General features: G+C 47.1%; 8 protein-coding genes across 8 annotated transcripts; 4 read left to right on the forward strand and 4 right to left on the reverse strand.

The window, feature by feature from the left end:
- Window positions 1–259: 259 nt before the first annotated feature.
- Window positions 260–820, forward strand: EDB82DRAFT_477894 (uncharacterized protein; the record flags this gene model as incomplete). The annotated part of the gene is made up of 2 exons (XM_065608100.1): window positions 260–319; window positions 359–820. 2 exons carry the CDS (start codon window positions 260–262, stop codon window positions 818–820), a joined length of 522 nt encoding a protein of 173 aa, XP_065464039.1.
- A 1,508-nt stretch (window positions 821–2,328) lies between these two features.
- EDB82DRAFT_247335 (uncharacterized protein) lies at window positions 2,329–3,013 on the reverse strand. The gene is made up of 2 exons (XM_025727840.2): window positions 2,745–3,013; window positions 2,329–2,651 (listed from the first exon to the last, which is right to left on the reverse strand). The coding sequence occupies exons 1-2, from the start codon at window positions 2,853–2,855 to the stop codon at window positions 2,493–2,495; spliced, it is 270 nt and encodes an 89-aa protein (XP_025582267.1). The 5' UTR covers window positions 2,856–3,013; the 3' UTR covers window positions 2,329–2,492.
- A 902-nt stretch (window positions 3,014–3,915) lies between these two features.
- On the forward strand, window positions 3,916–4,607 carry EDB82DRAFT_507195 (uncharacterized protein). Its single transcript, XM_025727841.2, has 2 exons — window positions 3,916–4,180; window positions 4,257–4,607. The coding sequence occupies exons 1-2, from the start codon at window positions 4,064–4,066 to the stop codon at window positions 4,389–4,391; spliced, it is 252 nt and encodes an 83-aa protein (XP_025582268.1). The 5' UTR covers window positions 3,916–4,063; the 3' UTR covers window positions 4,392–4,607.
- A 458-nt stretch (window positions 4,608–5,065) lies between these two features.
- On the reverse strand, window positions 5,066–6,830 carry EDB82DRAFT_430757 (major facilitator superfamily domain-containing protein; the record flags this gene model as incomplete). Its single annotated transcript, XM_025727842.1, has 4 exons — window positions 5,066–5,239; window positions 5,290–5,635; window positions 5,695–6,417; window positions 6,466–6,830. 4 exons carry the CDS (start codon window positions 6,828–6,830, stop codon window positions 5,066–5,068), a joined length of 1,608 nt encoding a protein of 535 aa, XP_025582269.1.
- Window positions 6,831–7,345: 515 nt separating this feature from the next.
- EDB82DRAFT_527265 (alkaline-phosphatase-like protein) lies at window positions 7,346–9,215 on the reverse strand (the record flags this gene model as incomplete). Its single annotated transcript, XM_025727843.1, has 2 exons — window positions 7,346–8,820; window positions 8,879–9,215. 2 exons carry the CDS (start codon window positions 9,213–9,215, stop codon window positions 7,346–7,348), a joined length of 1,812 nt encoding a protein of 603 aa, XP_025582270.1.
- A 630-nt stretch (window positions 9,216–9,845) lies between these two features.
- On the forward strand, window positions 9,846–11,887 carry EDB82DRAFT_546962 (major facilitator superfamily domain-containing protein; the record flags this gene model as incomplete). The annotated part of the gene is made up of 8 exons (XM_065609477.1): window positions 9,846–10,028; window positions 10,078–10,133; window positions 10,196–10,386; window positions 10,452–10,669; window positions 10,720–10,893; window positions 10,948–11,311; window positions 11,364–11,733; window positions 11,773–11,887. The coding sequence occupies 8 exons, from the start codon at window positions 9,846–9,848 to the stop codon at window positions 11,885–11,887; spliced, it is 1,671 nt and encodes a 556-aa protein (XP_065464040.1).
- A 284-nt stretch (window positions 11,888–12,171) lies between these two features.
- EDB82DRAFT_507201 (S-adenosyl-L-methionine-dependent methyltransferase) lies at window positions 12,172–14,021 on the forward strand. Its single transcript, XM_065608781.1, has 12 exons — window positions 12,172–12,336; window positions 12,388–12,414; window positions 12,470–12,563; window positions 12,615–12,637; window positions 12,693–12,711; window positions 12,768–12,896; window positions 12,943–12,965; window positions 13,012–13,049; window positions 13,102–13,239; window positions 13,294–13,556; window positions 13,608–13,764; window positions 13,815–14,021. Exons 1-12 carry the CDS (start codon window positions 12,262–12,264, stop codon window positions 13,843–13,845), a joined length of 1,017 nt encoding a protein of 338 aa, XP_065464041.1. The 5' UTR covers window positions 12,172–12,261; the 3' UTR covers window positions 13,846–14,021.
- EDB82DRAFT_507203 (major facilitator superfamily domain-containing protein) lies at window positions 14,022–15,804 on the reverse strand. Its single transcript, XM_025727847.2, has 4 exons — window positions 15,486–15,804; window positions 14,805–15,433; window positions 14,399–14,719; window positions 14,022–14,288 (listed from the first exon to the last, which is right to left on the reverse strand). Exons 1-4 carry the CDS (start codon window positions 15,743–15,745, stop codon window positions 14,107–14,109), a joined length of 1,392 nt encoding a protein of 463 aa, XP_025582273.1. The 5' UTR covers window positions 15,746–15,804; the 3' UTR covers window positions 14,022–14,106.
- Window positions 15,805–15,818: the final 14 nt, after the last annotated feature.

Below are 15,818 nucleotides of genomic sequence, written 5' to 3' on the forward strand. Positions count from 1 at the left end.
CAAGCGCAACTCTCCTGTCTGCGCAGTCCCAGCTTGGTTCAAAGCGAGCAGCAAAACCACCAGTGCGACGCGATTATACGTCCCGATCAAAGAGATCCCCGAGATAGACACTACCCCGTCGACGGAAACTACATTATCACGCCTCCAGGGCGTTCCAAAGTGAAGCACTGAAGCCTCCTCAACGTCAAACCTTCCCTCGAACAAGATATGGAGCCCACCAAGCAGACGAACAGCGACAAGAGAGCGTAACCTACTGGGGATGAGAACGGCCAAATCCGTTGGCTTCGTCGCAGGCTCAAGGATCAAGATTCCGAAGCCTGTGAGTAGAAAAACATCGAGAGTCCATAGAATGTAAAAGGCTAACGTGTACAAAGCAAACGTCCCGTCTACCCTGATTCCGAATATCGAGAATAATGCGAGCAACCCGGGCGACTCCGGCGCTATAAGACAGGGAGTTTCTACCTGGTCTTCCACCGGTAGCCAGCTTCCTGGCGGTCTCATATTCTCCACTCCTGATGCCAAGACCTTGGGAGAACGCATCACCAAGGGATTACAAGTGTGCAAACAGTTGCGTAACGGCCGTCGCAAGCTCTCGACCGAGATTAATCTACTTGAAGAGCGAATTCATGATCATCAAGAAATGGCCAACGGCATCGGTGAAATGGGCGAAATTGTTCGTGTAATGTTGGAGCTGTGTGACGAGCTCAAGATCAAGCTCTCATGCATGCAGGATCCTTTGCGCCAGACTAATTGCTCCCTGGATATAAGCACCGGCAAACTTGGTCTTCTGTTGAAAAAGAAAGCAGCTGTGACTGAGTAAGCGCCGAGTCAGGTGGATAACTAGAACGATAAGCTTAGGATTCAGTGGAGATACCAGGTGAAAGTTGGCGAATGCTTTGATAATGGTTAGCTTCTAAGTTATGTCTCGCCGGGATGGATGCGGTGGCAAGACACCCACTATATGAATGATACACTGTAGAAGGACATCAGTCATTTGGCACGTTCAATAGTAAAGCTTTTAACATACATCTACCGAACTTACTTGTACATATCGTGACAGTAGACCCTCCTATCGTAGTAGGATATCTTGCTAACAGAGATACTGGCTAATACGTCAGCTCGACGCGTGATCATGTCTAGCTTTGGAGATTTCATGGCATTTTCGAAGCTCAAACCCAGTCACCTCTAGTACTGGTTCAATCTTTATTGGGAACTCAACCCCTGTAGAAGATTCTTTACTAATTACGGGACTTGTCAATATGATCCCTCGCAAAACGAAAGAACGTGGAACGATGATGATGCAGTAGCACCCTAGGAACCACCAGTCTCACAATCTCGGTTAATGAACTGAACGTATGATTTTAGCACGAACTTTATATGGATTTGGAATATCACAAAGCTCCGAGGGATCATATCTCTATTCAAGCCACGGAGAAACACATTCAAGCATTTGAACATACATGACAAGTACCCCTGCAGACTCAAACTATGAGGATTGGTGGGATGATTACAACCAAGTCGGGTGGTGGGTGCGGCTCCTTTGCCGAACGGTGAGTCCGATCGCTTCCCGCGGGCCACGATCCGATAAATAGGCATACTTCATTACAATTCAGTGGAGCAGAGTTACACCACTTTGCTCTTACCGTCATAGCTTCCTAGGGTCTGTCTACGTCGACCTAAGCTCCCGGGTACAGGGTAACTTGAGGTTATAATAATCTCGAAATTGTCAAAAGCCATGAGTATTTCATATCATTGAGCTTCGAATAATTGTCCGAAAGACAGTTTTCTCGACCTATGAGTGTTTTATTTAGTTGATAATAAGCAATATTGCACCTCAAACTAAGGATGGCATAGGTCAAGAGCCAAGCTGTTAATCTTACAAAAGCGGCAATGCATAACACGATCTCAACATGATGGTGATGCCAAACCGCTCAACATTTCAGCACGGCAGTTCTTTGAAATTCTTCCAGATGTCTATCAACCAAATGTCTTAATAAGGGAGGGAACCTATAAAGTACCTCCCTCGCCTAACCACGAATTAGGTTCGTCACTCTATCTCGCCTAAAACTCAATATGCCGTCACCCGCTCGCTAGTCTACAAAGAGCTTGACCGCGCTTGTCTCCGGTTTTCGGTAACAACCATGTAATACCATTGGATATCTTATTTATCATTGATGTAAATCGAACTTATACGCCTCGAGAAGGAGTTCGGCAACGGGAGAGTCAACTTCCATTCTACAGGCAATCCGATTTCTGAAATTCAGCACGAATATGTATAGCATACATAGTATGTATAGTATTGCATGCTATGTATAACGTTATGTAATACCACGTCTTGCACAATATAAAATATTCCACTCCATAAGAAGAGATACAAGAGAATATAACATCAGCCACTATATTGCTGGCATTTTAATAGCCATTAGATAACTGCCACGGTCTTAGTCGCTATTAGAGCCCTTCTCGGAAGAAAGTAACGATGAACACAGAGCTTAGGACCTGGTGTCGCAAGGAGTGCGTCCCTGAGCAGTAATGGGACTAATACCAAATCCATCGCCTCCAGCATTGCACAACGTCTTGTGTGGTACAACAGATCCATCAATTATAGGCCTACCAGCATTGAGGCACTTCTCTTGGCAACTGCCGCCTCCCTGTCAAAGTAAAGGTACTCAGATTAGCAACTTTCCGGACTTCTCATTTCAAGATTATGTTTTGAGTTGGGAAATTGCAAGATTTGGACTTACACTGGCGACACAGCAGTGAGACTTATCGGGGAAGAGACACTGGCACCAGATAGCGCCTTGTACGGAGGTGGCAGCAGCCATAATGGTAGCGAAGATTGCGAGTCGGACCATTTTGATGATGAGTGTTTATGAGGAGGTTTGAGGAGTATCAATTGACTTGAGAGTTTGGAAAGAGGTGCAATGATAATGAAGTAAAGATTGAGTGATGTCTGGGTTGGTGGGGATGATAACAGATATGGGATGTTTGGGAGGCTTTATGTAGAAATCTCTCACAGTGATGATATATACCAGTTCCACTATTCAGAAACGGCAGGCGGGAAACGTCAATGAAATAGAGTTCATACAGGGTATACCAGTTATGAAGATAACTGTTGAACTTAAATCTGGACAAATGACAAGGATAATGTGCCGAGACCCGATAGCCCTATGTTTATTAAATGCATTGAATCAACTTGTACGAAGCAAATTAAGTGACAAACCATAGACGTAGGATTATGCGTAAGTCGTTTTACGCTACGTCTTTCCATTTGCGCAGTTCAACGATACCTCTAGACACACTCGAGTTTACATCTCCCGTTGGTGTTATTACTATCATAACTGGTGTAAAAGTGAATCCAGAGTTCGAAATAGTCAAATTGGTAGGCCTCTTTCCGAAGAAAATGGCGCATTCAAGTCACGCGTGTATATCACAATTATTCCGAACTCTCTTAAGTGGAACAATAGAAAGCAGCTGCCGGCAAAGAAAACAGAAATCTGTATACGAAAGAACCATATTTTCGTAGCGACTGCCGAAATTACAGACCAAAAAACAGGAACTAACACCTTAGATGTTCCGTGATCGACTTTACAGCCTAGTGTTACACTGGGCTATCGCAACCTCACATCGGCATTTTCAGCAATCTAATTATAGGTGGGGCTTAATCGAGGCTGTATCGTGGGCCTGAGGTCATGGGATGTTGACCCGCTTCAATAAGTCGGGCATTCGGCTCGGCACCTTGGCTGAGGCACACGTGGGGTTCAACACGGAGTGAAGTGGTTGATATATGCTGAACCTTGATAGTTCGTTGAGTCAGCACCCCTGCTCAGCGGGTACTATCTACTGACTCGAATGATTGGCTTCGGTAGTTGGATTGAACGGCATAATACTCAGATATCTCGACCAAGTATTGGTGGTAAAACTTCTCGTATTAACATAGTAGCAAATAGGATAATCACTTGAGAATCTATAAAGACAGCAGAGATTCACTTCTTGTTCCTTCTTCTTCATCCTCCCTCTCCATCCTACAACAACAACAACCAAACCCAACCCAAACAACAAAATGGTCCGCCTTTCTGTCTTCGCTATTGTTGCCGCTGTTATCAGCAGCGCTACTGCTGCCAGCGTCACACGAGCTTGCCAATGTCTTTTCTCAGATGGCTCCCACTGCTGTGTGACTGTAAGATCCATCTAGTTCTAGCTCTATCCAATTTGAAGACTCCTGAAGACTAACCAAGACTTTTTCATGGATCTAGCTCCTGGATGCCCCCTGCAATGTTGAGTGCCAAAACGTCGGCAGGGACGGCACCAAGTGTAACTCCGGTGGTAAAAATGCCGAGATCAGCTGGTTCACCGGTGTTGGCCGCACCAAGTGCGATTCTTACAACTAAGGAAGAACCGAGATCATAGAAGATGACTGCCATGTTACATCAGTCTGTGATGACCAGCATCAGAAGGGTTTGTTGGGGCTGTAGGAACTGTATAAACAAGGCTGTGTGATCAGGCCATCGACTACGGCAGGTGTGCGGAGGGATCAGGGTGTATATAGACATAAGTTTTCTTCGACAAAGTGTTACCGGCGTAGTACTTCATCAATTATTCCAAACATCATTTTCATCTATTCGTTGAGCCATTAACTCCATCGAGTGACCATTTCTGAGATGCCGATCAGGTGAAGACTGTTTTAATCTTCTGCTGTGGCAATATGGGAAGACTATGCGTTGAACTTATTTTGCTCCCGCGGATAACTGACTTTGACAAAAAGTATATACACCAAGGATTGGATATATGAACTTCGAGGTAGATGTGTCATGGAAACAAGTAAAAAGACAATCTCTCACGCTATCCTTGCGTAACAAGTACTCGCTCCCAATACCATCTCCTATCTTCAAGTATGCGTTTTGTATTAGTTTAACCTAAAGATATAAATGACAACTGCCATCTGCAGATGGTCAACAATCAAGTAAGAAACAGCCTCAACACCATGGAACGCAATCGTAGCTCTGTTCCCTCTTTTTCTCAATGCGGCTGTACGTTTGAAATGTCCCTTGTATTATGTTGGCCGCTAAACTTTGTGCTCGCTTATGAAGCTAGCCGAAAATGTAGCAATGACCGAGAAGGTAAGGGAGACGATATGACTGAAAGACAGACCACGTACGTATGCGTCTACAACGGCTGATGCGGTAGTTGGATCCGCTTTGCTAATATAGTTGATATCTGAAGTGGCCAAATCGACGACCTGCAAGCGTCAGCACAACGTCTCCTATCAGACTTTCTGTATTGACGAACCTTTTCAATCACACTTACGGCCAAGCCACGTTTTTGTAGCGTAGTGGCCAGACTCCAAGCCATGACGTGCATCGTTGCTGTACTGACAGCAGTCATACCAACAATGGCTCCAACCATTACAGTCAGCCAGACCCCACCCAGGGCAGCCGCCTTATGAACAGGATCAGTGGCAGCTTGTACCGCAACAAAAACTCCCGTCTGTACGGCACCAGTGCCTAGACCTCCTGGGAAGATATATAGAGATTCCCAGACATTTGTCTGGCCATGCCAGCGAAGTAGGAGGAGGATGTAAGACACTGCTGATGTCACAGTGGCAACAAGGAGAACCAATTTATATCTTCCAGTTCTTTAAGCGAGTCAGCCATAAGATCAAAAGGTATCTTTGAAGGGGGTACTATAAAATACCGTTTGATAACTATTCCAGCTAGAATTGCACCGATTGCATTTCCTGTTACAGCCGGAAACAGGTATGCCCCAGCAACAGTATTGCTGGCATTCTTTGTAACCTGGAAGTAAAGAGGAACAGAGAACATCAAACCGAGCTGGGCAGCACACTGAGTGCCACTGATCACGTATCCGAGCACGACATTCCGGATTCGGAGCAAGTCGAGTGGGAAAATGGGTTCTTGAGCCCAGCGGCCTTCAAAGAGTATGAAGAGGCCGCCAAAGATTAGAGCAGCAACAAATAAGATGGGGATGACAGGGTGCGACCAAGGCACCTGAGAACCTCCAATCTCAAAAGGCAGAAGTAATGTCATCATTGTCAGAGCAAGGAGGGCCGCGCCGGAAAAGTCAATTCTAGAGAGTGATGTAGGTTTCTTGTCCTGTTTCTTGTTGGGCAAAAAGAAGTAGGTGAGAATGATGGCAACAAGGAAGATAGGAACTTGGCACTTGAATGACCAACGCCATCCGATGGTATCAGCCAGCCAGCCTCCAAGAGGTCCACCCAGACTACGACCAGTCGTGGCAGCGAGGTTGAGATATGATTGCCACGCAGCAGCTTCACGCAAAGGTACCAAGTCTGTTATAATAAGCATGGCCAATATAGTCAAGCCTGATCCGCCGGCGCCAGAGATAACACGGCCAAGGATAACTAATCCTATGGAAGTGCCTGTTCCCACAATAATACTGAAGACTGTCAGTCAATGCAAGTTGGTAGCGGGCAGGGTAGCGTACCAGCCAGCAGCGAAGAGAGCATATGCAGCGACAATAAGGCTCCGTCGACCATATATGTCGCTGAGCTTGCCTACCAAGGCTTGAGTAGCCGCTCCTGCAAGGTTGAAAGAGACGAATAGCCAATTCGACGCAGACAGGGCATTGAACTCGCTGGCAATTGTCGGGTGTGTGGCCAGCACGAGACTGCCATCTGCATTGGCAGTGAAGGAGCCAATGATGAGAACCAAAACAATCTTAAAAACGGCGACTGAAGAGGTCTTTGACGATGGAACGGGAGATTGAGATGTATTGAGAAGAGGAGATGTCTCATCTTGGCGATTCACCTCACCAGTCTCTGGATCACGGCCTTCTGCAAGCGTCGACATAATGGCGGTTGTTGTTGATGGCTTTGTTCTTGTGAGTTAGTCGTACTACCTTAAGAATGTACTGACGGCCAAGATAACCATTATTTACAGTTAAATTACCCACGGGATGGATGGAGAAGAACAAAAGCGGTTTAGATCCCGAAACATGCATAGTCCTCCATTCGGATGTCGCTATCAAGGTAGCGCAATGAGTGAATTCCCAAGCTGGGATGGTCGAGGCAGTGGTGCAATAGCACGCCATCCACCGAGTTGCGGTTTCGGACGCAATCTGCCACATTCCTTGTCAATAATCACGACTACATGGTTTAGTATTAATTATCGTTCTTATTCCATGATACTAAACAAATTTGATTGATTGTGGTTCGCCAACTTTGTGACAGAATCTTATCTGGACTTGGTTCGATTGCTAATCAACCTAGTCTATCACGCAATCGGCAAAGAGGACGGCATCTACATAATCTGTTCACCAGTAATAGAACCGCCAATGGCCCACTAGCATAGATGTCGTGATCAAATCATACCCAGTTACTCCAGTCTGGGCGCCAGTAAGCTAATCCCTCCTTCTCAGACTGCGCTCCTTCAGCATCAAGCACATGTCCGTCTGCACACCAACCAAACGAAACCTTGGGCTGCTGCTTCACATAGAAATTGTCAAACTCACGACTGAGGGCATCATCCAATGTCTTGACATTTCCTTGCGGGTGGAGAGTCTTCCAAGGTTGAGAACAAACCAGGCCCTTGCAAGTCTTTCCTACTAGGAGAAGGGCGTCAAGTCGTGCGACGACAGATTCGAGCGGGTAACCTAGGAGTTCATCCGGCTGCGGGGCCTCTGTATCCAGTAGATTTCGTAGCTGACCGGGATCCGACTGCAGATCGTACAGCTCGTGTTCGCCGTGGCACCAAACAGAGTAGTACAAGTTGTAGGTCTTACCGACGATGCGGATTGACTTGTAGGTATTGTTTGTCAGGAAGAAGCTCTCACCCTCTTTGTCATGATAAGGGAACTTGCCCTCGGACCCGGCCATTCCCCAAAACTCGACATTGACGTGTTCATGTCGCTTTCCTACAACCTCAGCTTGTTCCTTTGCTGTGAGAGGGATGACAACTCCATCAAAGTCTGCTCGCTGAGGGGCACCGATGACAGAGAGGAATGTCGGCGCCAGGTCAGCGTGTGTAGTGATGACTTCTGAAACGGAGCCTGCCGGCACGCCAGGTCCCCGAATGATGAGTGGGATGTTGATATCTTCCTCATAGCCACACTCTTTACCAGGTTGCAAACGATGCTGGCTAATATGAAAACCGTTGTCGGTGGTGTAGACGACGTAGGTATTGTCGAGGACACCAGCATCTTCAAGCTTCTTGAAAACATCGTCAATCAGCTCATCAACTGCCTGGAGAGCGCGCAGACGATTACGATAGAAGTCGTCATTCCAATCGATGTTCTCCTGCGTAAGCTTGGGCTGATCACGGATCCAACTAGGAACGATCTGAGAATCCGGGTTGAAGTTCTCAGTTCGGGGAACAACAACGTCTTTGAAGAGGTGTGCATGACGTGGGGCAGGAATGGGAGTGGTCATCTTGAAAGTCCAGTTTCGAGGAGTGTCGGTAAAGTTGATTTTGGCAAAGCTGGCGTCAACATTGCTGTGTGGCGCGTTTGGGGCTATGGTGAGGAAGAATGGAGCATCTTCTTTCAGGGCCTGATCAAGAAAACTCTGCGTCTTTCTGGCAAGGACGTCGGTGACATATTCTCCTTCATGGCTGACTGGAGGATCTTGGTTGCGCTGGAATGTGGCATTGAGGTACATGTAGACATACGGGTCGAGGAGAAAGTCGGATTGATTCCAACCCTTCACGAAGGGATCGTTGTAGTTATTCACTGCATGTGAATTGAACAGCTTTCCGGCATAGTACGTGTTATAGCCTTCTGCTTGTACCCAGATTGGCAAGTAGTTGTCGTTGTGTCCCTCTCGGATGAACTTGGGATAGCCGCCTTGCAGATGTCAGTGAACATGGCCTTCATTGAGTTGTGAATTGCAGTGGATACTCACCATATGGAGGAGTCAGATCAGTGACATTGGTGTTGTGGGGAGCCTTGCCAGTCAATATAGAAACGCGTGCTGGACAACAGATAGCAGTGGTGGTATAGTGTCGCTTGTAAAAGGTTCCTTGATCAACAAGGTGCTTCTGCAAATGTGGCATATAGTCGAGCGAGTTCATGTGAAGGTCTTGATCATCAGTGAGAATAAAGACGACATTGTTGCGCTGTTTGTGAGAAGGATTAGGCCCTCCAAGGGGAGTTTGGTTCTCGGGGCCAAAGCCAAAGCTTGCGGCTGAAGCAAAGCCCAGAAGGCTTGCGAGTAACATGGCTTTCAAATTTGAACTCATTTTGGTACGGCTAGCAATGGCATAACCACAGGGAAGCACACCTCTAAGAAGCATTATTTTTATTTAAGGACCTAAGACGGATATCCTGCGGAACAGAAACAGAGCGAGATCCCGTCGGAGCGATAAACCGACCCGTTGTGTGTTTGCCGATCTCGGGATGATGCCATTGCTACTATCATTTGCTCATCTTGATATTGTAAGCTCGGATATAGACAACCATGGCTACATCCGATGCTAATACATTGATCCAGCGCAATCGTCAACTTTAACTGGCTATCGTCTCAATGTAGCGCTGCTGAGGTGAGGTTAAGCCCGTTAGTTCGCTGTCCCGAATGAGACACCGATACAACCTCAGGGAAGAGCTTATCCAGATCTTTGCGAACCTACCCGCGGGTAGCCCACAAGTCCGCAAAGATAGCAAGGATGCATTGAAGCACATCTGATATGTTTCGTCCAAGTCAATAAACTGTGGGCTAGTAGGATAACGCTGGTCTACGACTGAATTGCGTCAACAGACGCACGTCTGTCTGCTCATGGTCACAATGCCTCGATATATAGACCAAAGACATGTCACATATTCTCTTCTACTCAGAGGATCTCCAGCGTAGGTTTATTTCTCATTGTATTACAATGAGTACCGTTCTTCCTCAAAAGCTGGCAGCAGTCTCCTATGCAGCGACAGAGGTCGCCGAGGGGAAGGATCTGACCAGACATACGATTCAGACTCTGCCTCTGGGAAAGCCCAGGCAGGACCGAAAGTTCTTATGGGAGAAAAAAGATGGCAGCTATGTCCCTGACGATATAGCAACCCAAGTACGTATCTAAATTTGACACCCCGGAGCTGCTTCTGACGCTCTACTAGCCAAGTGTCTTCGACGACCCGGACATTGCGGCTGAGTATCAGCCGCCTAACAATTGGTGAGATTCTTCATCTACGATACGTTATTGCTTGGTGGTTATCAATTGCTAAGATAACATAGGGAAAATATCCATCGCTTCGATCCTCTAGCCAGATGGACGTGGAGAGAAGAAGACAACGTCGTCAGAAAGATTGACATTCGGATCTTCATCTGGACCTGTGTTATGTTCTTCGGGCTCGAGATCGATCGGGCAAATATCCACCAGGCACTAACCGATGGGTTCCTTACAGACCTGGGACTTAACACCAATGGTGAGCACATCGCTGGTCACTCTCCCACTCATTCGGCTACTAATACATCCCGTTTCCAAAAATAGATTACAATCTCGGAAACACCGTCTTTGCTGTTGCTTTCTTGTCCGCTGAGCTGCCATCGCAGCTTGTCTCCAAGTGGGCTGGACCCGACCGATGGATTCCTACGCAGCTCACCCTCTGGTCTGTGGTTGCTGCGTCTCAGTTTTGGATATCCGGAAGATCTTCTTTCCTCGCTTGTCGTGTCCTCATTGGATTTTTGCAAGGAGGTTTTATCCCTGATGTACTAGACACACCATCCAACCCTATTCGGATGCGCTAACAGAACGACAGATCATCTTGTACCTCTCATACTTCTACAAGCATACCGAAATGGGAATACGCCTTAGTATCTTCTGGATGTCCATGACCGCTGCTGATATCATTGCTGCGTTTCTTGCCTACGGACTCCTCCATATGCGGGGTGTCCTTGGTTATGCTGGATGGAGGTGGTTGTTCTTGATCGAGGTACGCAAGTTGACTGCGAGGTACATAATCTCAGAACTAACTCCAATACAATAGGGTCTCCTCAGTTTGCTCATCGGCCTTACATCTTTCATCATGATGCCAGCTGGTCCTACTGAAACAGCCAGTTGGTTCCGTGGTAAGAATGGCTGGTTCACCGCCAGAGAGGAAGAAATCATGGTGAACCGCGTTATCCGTGAGGATCCCAGCAAATCTTCAATGCACAACCGAGAGAGAATTACGCTGCGTCTACTGTGGAAGAGTGTATGTGACTTTGACCTGTGGCCAATCTATTTGATCGGTATCACCTCTATGATACCTCAAAATGTTCCACGGTCATATCTTACCCTATCTCTCAGGGCGTTGGGGTTTGACACCTTCCATTCAAACCTCCTCGTCATCCCATCACAGGTTTTTACTAGTTAGTTTCACCCGATCCATGCTCATATCAACTCCGCCCTAACATGAAGCAGTGTTTACCATGCTCAGTATAGCCTGGCTTGCAGATAAGACCAAGCGAGTGATTGCGCTGTGCTTCATCCCCATGATCTGGGTCCTTCCCAGCCTTATATGGCTCCGCACGTCTTATACTGTTGAGTCACCTCGTTGGACAGTTTATGGTGTTATTACGGTCCTTGTATCGTCTCCGGTGACACACCCTATTATTGTTGGGCTGGCCTCGCGGAATTCAAACTCGGTCCGTTCACGCACAGTGTCTGCAGCACTCTACAACATGTCAGTTCAACTCGGCGTCATCATAGGCTCAAACATCTACCGCCAGGACGATCTACCCTTGTACCGTACTGGAAACTCTGTATTACTTGGGCTTTTGGGCTGGAATATGTGCGTCTATCTCGGCACATTCCTCTACTACCGTTGGAGAAATGTTTCGAGGGATGAATTGTGGCATTCACTTTCCGAGGACGAACAACTGGAGAAGATTCAAGAGGAATCTGGCGAGGGAAATAAGAGGCTTGATTTCCGGTTCCATTATTAGACAGGCATGTCATGATAGAGCTTCTTGTGCCGTTTGTTAACGAGCAGCCTATTTGGGCAGACTGCAGTGTAGGCATTATGCTGTTGGTTCATCCCTGCGGACAACATCCAATTGGCACGTCTCACGTAAGGTGGAAACTCCACAAATCGCCAGGGCATTATGCACAGAAAAACAGTATGAGATCCGATTTGTTACTCTTTGAACCCTCGGCTGGAAGAAAGCCTGCATATAGCCGTGATAGACATGGTGTGAGATTCATGTGATAAATAACAACCAGGTTGATCCCTCTCTTGTCATCAATCCTTTCCTCCTCTCCGGTGAGGTTCTTACTGTCCTTGATATCGTCGTCTGTCGTGATAAGAGCCAAGGTCATCATGGCTACACCATCATCCGAGCTCGCCCATAGCGCACTGCCCGTCGAGAGTCATCCGGTGAACACTGAGCTCATTGTCAGTAACCAGCTGTTTATGATGAAGTTGACTGATTTTTAACTGTAATAGGACGACGGCGATTCTTCTTTTGACGAGGTATGTAACTGTTGAATATTGACAACAAGATCTTGCATTAACATGTCGGCCTTAGATCTCAGCCTTTAGCGACACAGGGTCCCTCCAATCCAGCATATTCAAATACCGTGTACAAAATGGTCGCACATATCACGCCTACAAAGAGGGATGTAAGTAGACATAAACAACACCATTGGCAGTAGCTGACTCGCGTTTTGCAGCCTATATCTTACCCAATGACGAGGTAAGTAATTCTTTCATAATGTGAATAGTGATCATATTTACAAACACCATCTTAGTGGGAAAATGATCGTCTAGGTATGAAACTGGAACAAAACAGACAATTGCCGCTACTTCTAACCAAGACTATCTAGATCAGCAACACCATTTGGCTTTACTGACGCTTAACGACCGTCTATTCAATGTCCCCGTAAAAGAGGATAGGCCGTTCAAACGCGTTCTTGACGCTGGATGTGGAACAGGAATTTGGGCTATGGATTTCGGTACGTTGTGCCATCACATCGCCGAATAATAGACTGACAATACAAGCCGATGAACATCCAGAGGCTGAGGTGCACTTCTTGTTTCTTGATTCGAGTCATTTTGCTGATTTCCTAGGTGACGGGTGTTGACTTGAGTCCAATCCAACCAACATTGTGAGGCGCCAGACAACCACTGCAGTACGGCACGAGAGCTGATAACTACCAGTGTACCACCAAATGTTTCTTTCTTCATCGACGACGTCGAGGCCGACTGGACATACACCAAGGCATTCGACTTTATCTATTTACGTGCAATGACTGGTTCCATTCGTGACTGGCCAAGGCTCTTTGATCAGGCCTTCAAGTAAAACAATCTCGCAATTACCTCTACTCGACAGTCTCTGACAAGGTTTACTAGGAATCTCTCATCCGGCGGTTACATCGAATTGATGGACCCGATTTATCCGGTTGTGAGCGATGACGGGACTGTCTCCAAAGATTCTGCAGTATACAAATGGAGCAATTTGATGAATGAGGCCGCTACAAAAATGGGAAGTGCTCTTGATTCTGCATTGACTTACAAAGACCAACTTATCAAAGCTGGGTTTGTGAACGTGGTTGAAACATCTTACAAATGGCCAATGAACAGTTGGCCACAAGACAAGAAACTGAAAGAGCTTGGTATGTTGCCTAAGGCGGGAAAGTGATAGAGATGAGACTGACTTCCTTTAGGGGCGTGGGGAAACGTGAATCTTGTCGGAGGAGTTCAAGGTCTTAGCCTCGCCTTGTTTACTAAAGTGTTGGGCTGGAATGTAAACGATCTGGAGCTTTTCCTTGTCAACGTCCGGAAAGATCTACATAACAAAGAGATGCATGGATACTGGCGCGTGTAAGTCTGATTTCTTTGTGGCAAGAACGTAAGATGGCTAACTAGTGCAGAAATGTGGTCTATGGACAGAAGCCTGAATGAAGGTTGTCATGAGAGGGAGCAAGTGACGCGGCTAACAGCGACGTCACCCAGAAGATACGGACTGGCAACGAGGGGGGGGATGTGTGTATGGGCATCCTCAGAGATTGTCGTAGCTAGACAGCGCCATACATGGTTGAGCAGCAGCAGAAAAAGCAATAAACCGAAAAGCATGTGTCTATTCTAAACTGCTGGTGTAATATTCGTAAGAGAATCTTTACTGTTCATAGATGCAAGACATGAAACTATCATCCGTGCCAATATCTAGTCTGAAAATTCGTCCATGCGCTCCGGTATTCTCGGAATAAACCACCAACAGATGGCCCCGCCCACAATGAGGCCCAAGATCACTGGCTGGAGTACTTTTAACCCAGCTCGCGTCGCGATAAGTCCGGTGATGGAGGGAAATATGGCAGCTCCAGCCTGGGCGAGTACGAAAACGAGGCCTTGTATCACGAGTTAGCACGAGAATTATCTTTAAGCTTACATGGGGTTTTCGTCGCGATAAGATGGAAGCATGTGAAACAGCCAGTTGGAAGAAAATATTAATACTTACCCAAAGCCATGGACTGAATCTTGCGAGGAAACATTCTCGACGCAACACTCATGCCAGTTGCAAAGAAGGGGCCGAAAAAGAAGCCCATGAATGAGAAGGCGACAGCGCTCGCTACAAGATTTGGAACAAGCCAAAACAAGAGGTGGAACATCAAGCACACAACGCTGAGACACATAATTGATCTTTGTTCACCAAAGCGATGTGTCGGCTCGGCCAAGAGTAGACGACCGAGGAAGAGGCCTGCCCAGAAACCTGTGGGGACATAGCCGACCTTTTCGAGAGCTCCGTCGCGATGGGCCACAAGATACTCCACAACCCAACCTGCAACCCAAGTCAGATTAGAAATATGAAAGAGCAAGTCCTCAGCTGAGAAACAATTGAAGTTAAGAAAACAGCAAAGACTTACCTCCGGCAGCGGACCATGCGCCGCAGTTGAACAAATAAAAGCCACCAATCAACCAGAAATTCTTCATTTTAAAGAGCTGTCCTATATCGCGAATAGCTTCTTTATTGCGTCGCCGTTGAATAACGTCTGGGTCCGCAGTAGCGGTGGCAGGGGCTTGAGGTACTGCAGTCTCGGGTGCTTTCCATTGTCTCATCGGGTTACCAAACGCAAGCAGCATGCAGACAAGATTGAGAGCATGAATGCCGATAAGCTGGAAGTATGCCATCCTCCAGGCCTCAATACCATTCGTTTTCGAATGGCCCGACCCCGTAGCTGTCGCGATTGCTGTCGCGGCTAAAGGTCCAACGAGGCAGCCCAGTGCAAACATGGCATGTATAAAACCGAGGCAGCGGTGAGCGTTTGGCAATCCACTTGCCCAAGCATTGGCGTGCGTGTCCTGATATCCCATGCCAACAGCTTGTACCACAAAGCTTAGGAAGAATATTGGCTGAGATGCCCACGGACGCAGGCATTGTGCAACAAGCTGCAGAGTAGCGCCAAACGTCAAGAGAGCGGAGAAAGAGAGCTTCGTAGCAAGAAACAGATTGGTCACTGCAGCAATGACCCATCCTGCGAAGATGCACGCATAGCTACGTTTGTTGTGTCAGTATCCGTTCCGGAAAAGAAATGTTGAGCACGTACATGATGGCTACTTCACCTTCATTGATGGTGAATGATTGGATGATGTACGGGAGGAGAGGTCCAAGAGTAGCACCGTCAATTCCAGCGCAGAAAAACGAGAAACCAGCCGCAAGAACTTGAAACTTGGGGATGACTGGTTTAGATTGTTGCTGTACTTCTGAGCCAGGCCGGTCATCTCGAGGCTGATTGAACGCGTTGAGCTCATGGCTGGCTATGTGAGCCGACCTCGGCTGGGTTATGACGGCTGTCTCGCTGGACATGATGATCACAATATCAAGACAAATTGTCGCGTTAGTAACGAGGTAGGTCAACACGCTACCTAGTTACCGAGAA

The sequence above is a fragment of the Fusarium venenatum genome, assembly GCF_020744135.1.
Source record: "Fusarium venenatum strain MPI-CAGE-CH-0201 chromosome Unknown EDB82scaffold_3, whole genome shotgun sequence".
NCBI classification, from domain to species: domain Eukaryota; kingdom Fungi; phylum Ascomycota; class Sordariomycetes; order Hypocreales; family Nectriaceae; genus Fusarium; species Fusarium venenatum.

Bases quoted from the DNA above. Each gene is read 5' to 3' on its own strand.
- EDB82DRAFT_247335 (XM_025727840.2), bottom strand. From the start codon at position 2,855: ATGGTCCGACTCGCAATCTTCGCTACCATTATGGCTGCTGCCACCTCC. The intron at 2,652-2,744 runs GTAAGTCCAAAT...TTACTTTGACAG, and splicing joins CTCACTGCTGTGTCGCCAGT to GGAGGCGGCAGTTGCCAAGA.
- EDB82DRAFT_507201 (XM_065608781.1), top strand. From the start codon at position 12,262: ATGGCTACACCATCATCCGAGCTCGCCCATAGCGCACTGCCCGTCGAG. The intron at 12,337-12,387 runs GTCAGTAACCAG...TAACTGTAATAG, and splicing joins CGGTGAACACTGAGCTCATT to GACGACGGCGATTCTTCTTT. The intron at 12,564-12,614 runs GTAAGTAGACAT...CGCGTTTTGCAG, and splicing joins TCACGCCTACAAAGAGGGAT to CCTATATCTTACCCAATGAC.
- EDB82DRAFT_507195 (XM_025727841.2), top strand. From the start codon at position 4,064: ATGGTCCGCCTTTCTGTCTTCGCTATTGTTGCCGCTGTTATCAGCAGC. The intron at 4,181-4,256 runs GTAAGATCCATC...TCATGGATCTAG, and splicing joins GCTCCCACTGCTGTGTGACT to CTCCTGGATGCCCCCTGCAA.
- EDB82DRAFT_507203 (XM_025727847.2), bottom strand. From the start codon at position 15,745: ATGTCCAGCGAGACAGCCGTCATAACCCAGCCGAGGTCGGCTCACATA. The intron at 14,720-14,804 runs GTAAGTCTTTGC...CTTGGGTTGCAG, and splicing joins CGCATGGTCCGCTGCCGGAG to GTTGGGTTGTGGAGTATCTT. The intron at 14,289-14,398 runs GTAAGTATTAAT...TCGTGATACAAG, and splicing joins GATTCAGTCCATGGCTTTGG to GCCTCGTTTTCGTACTCGCC.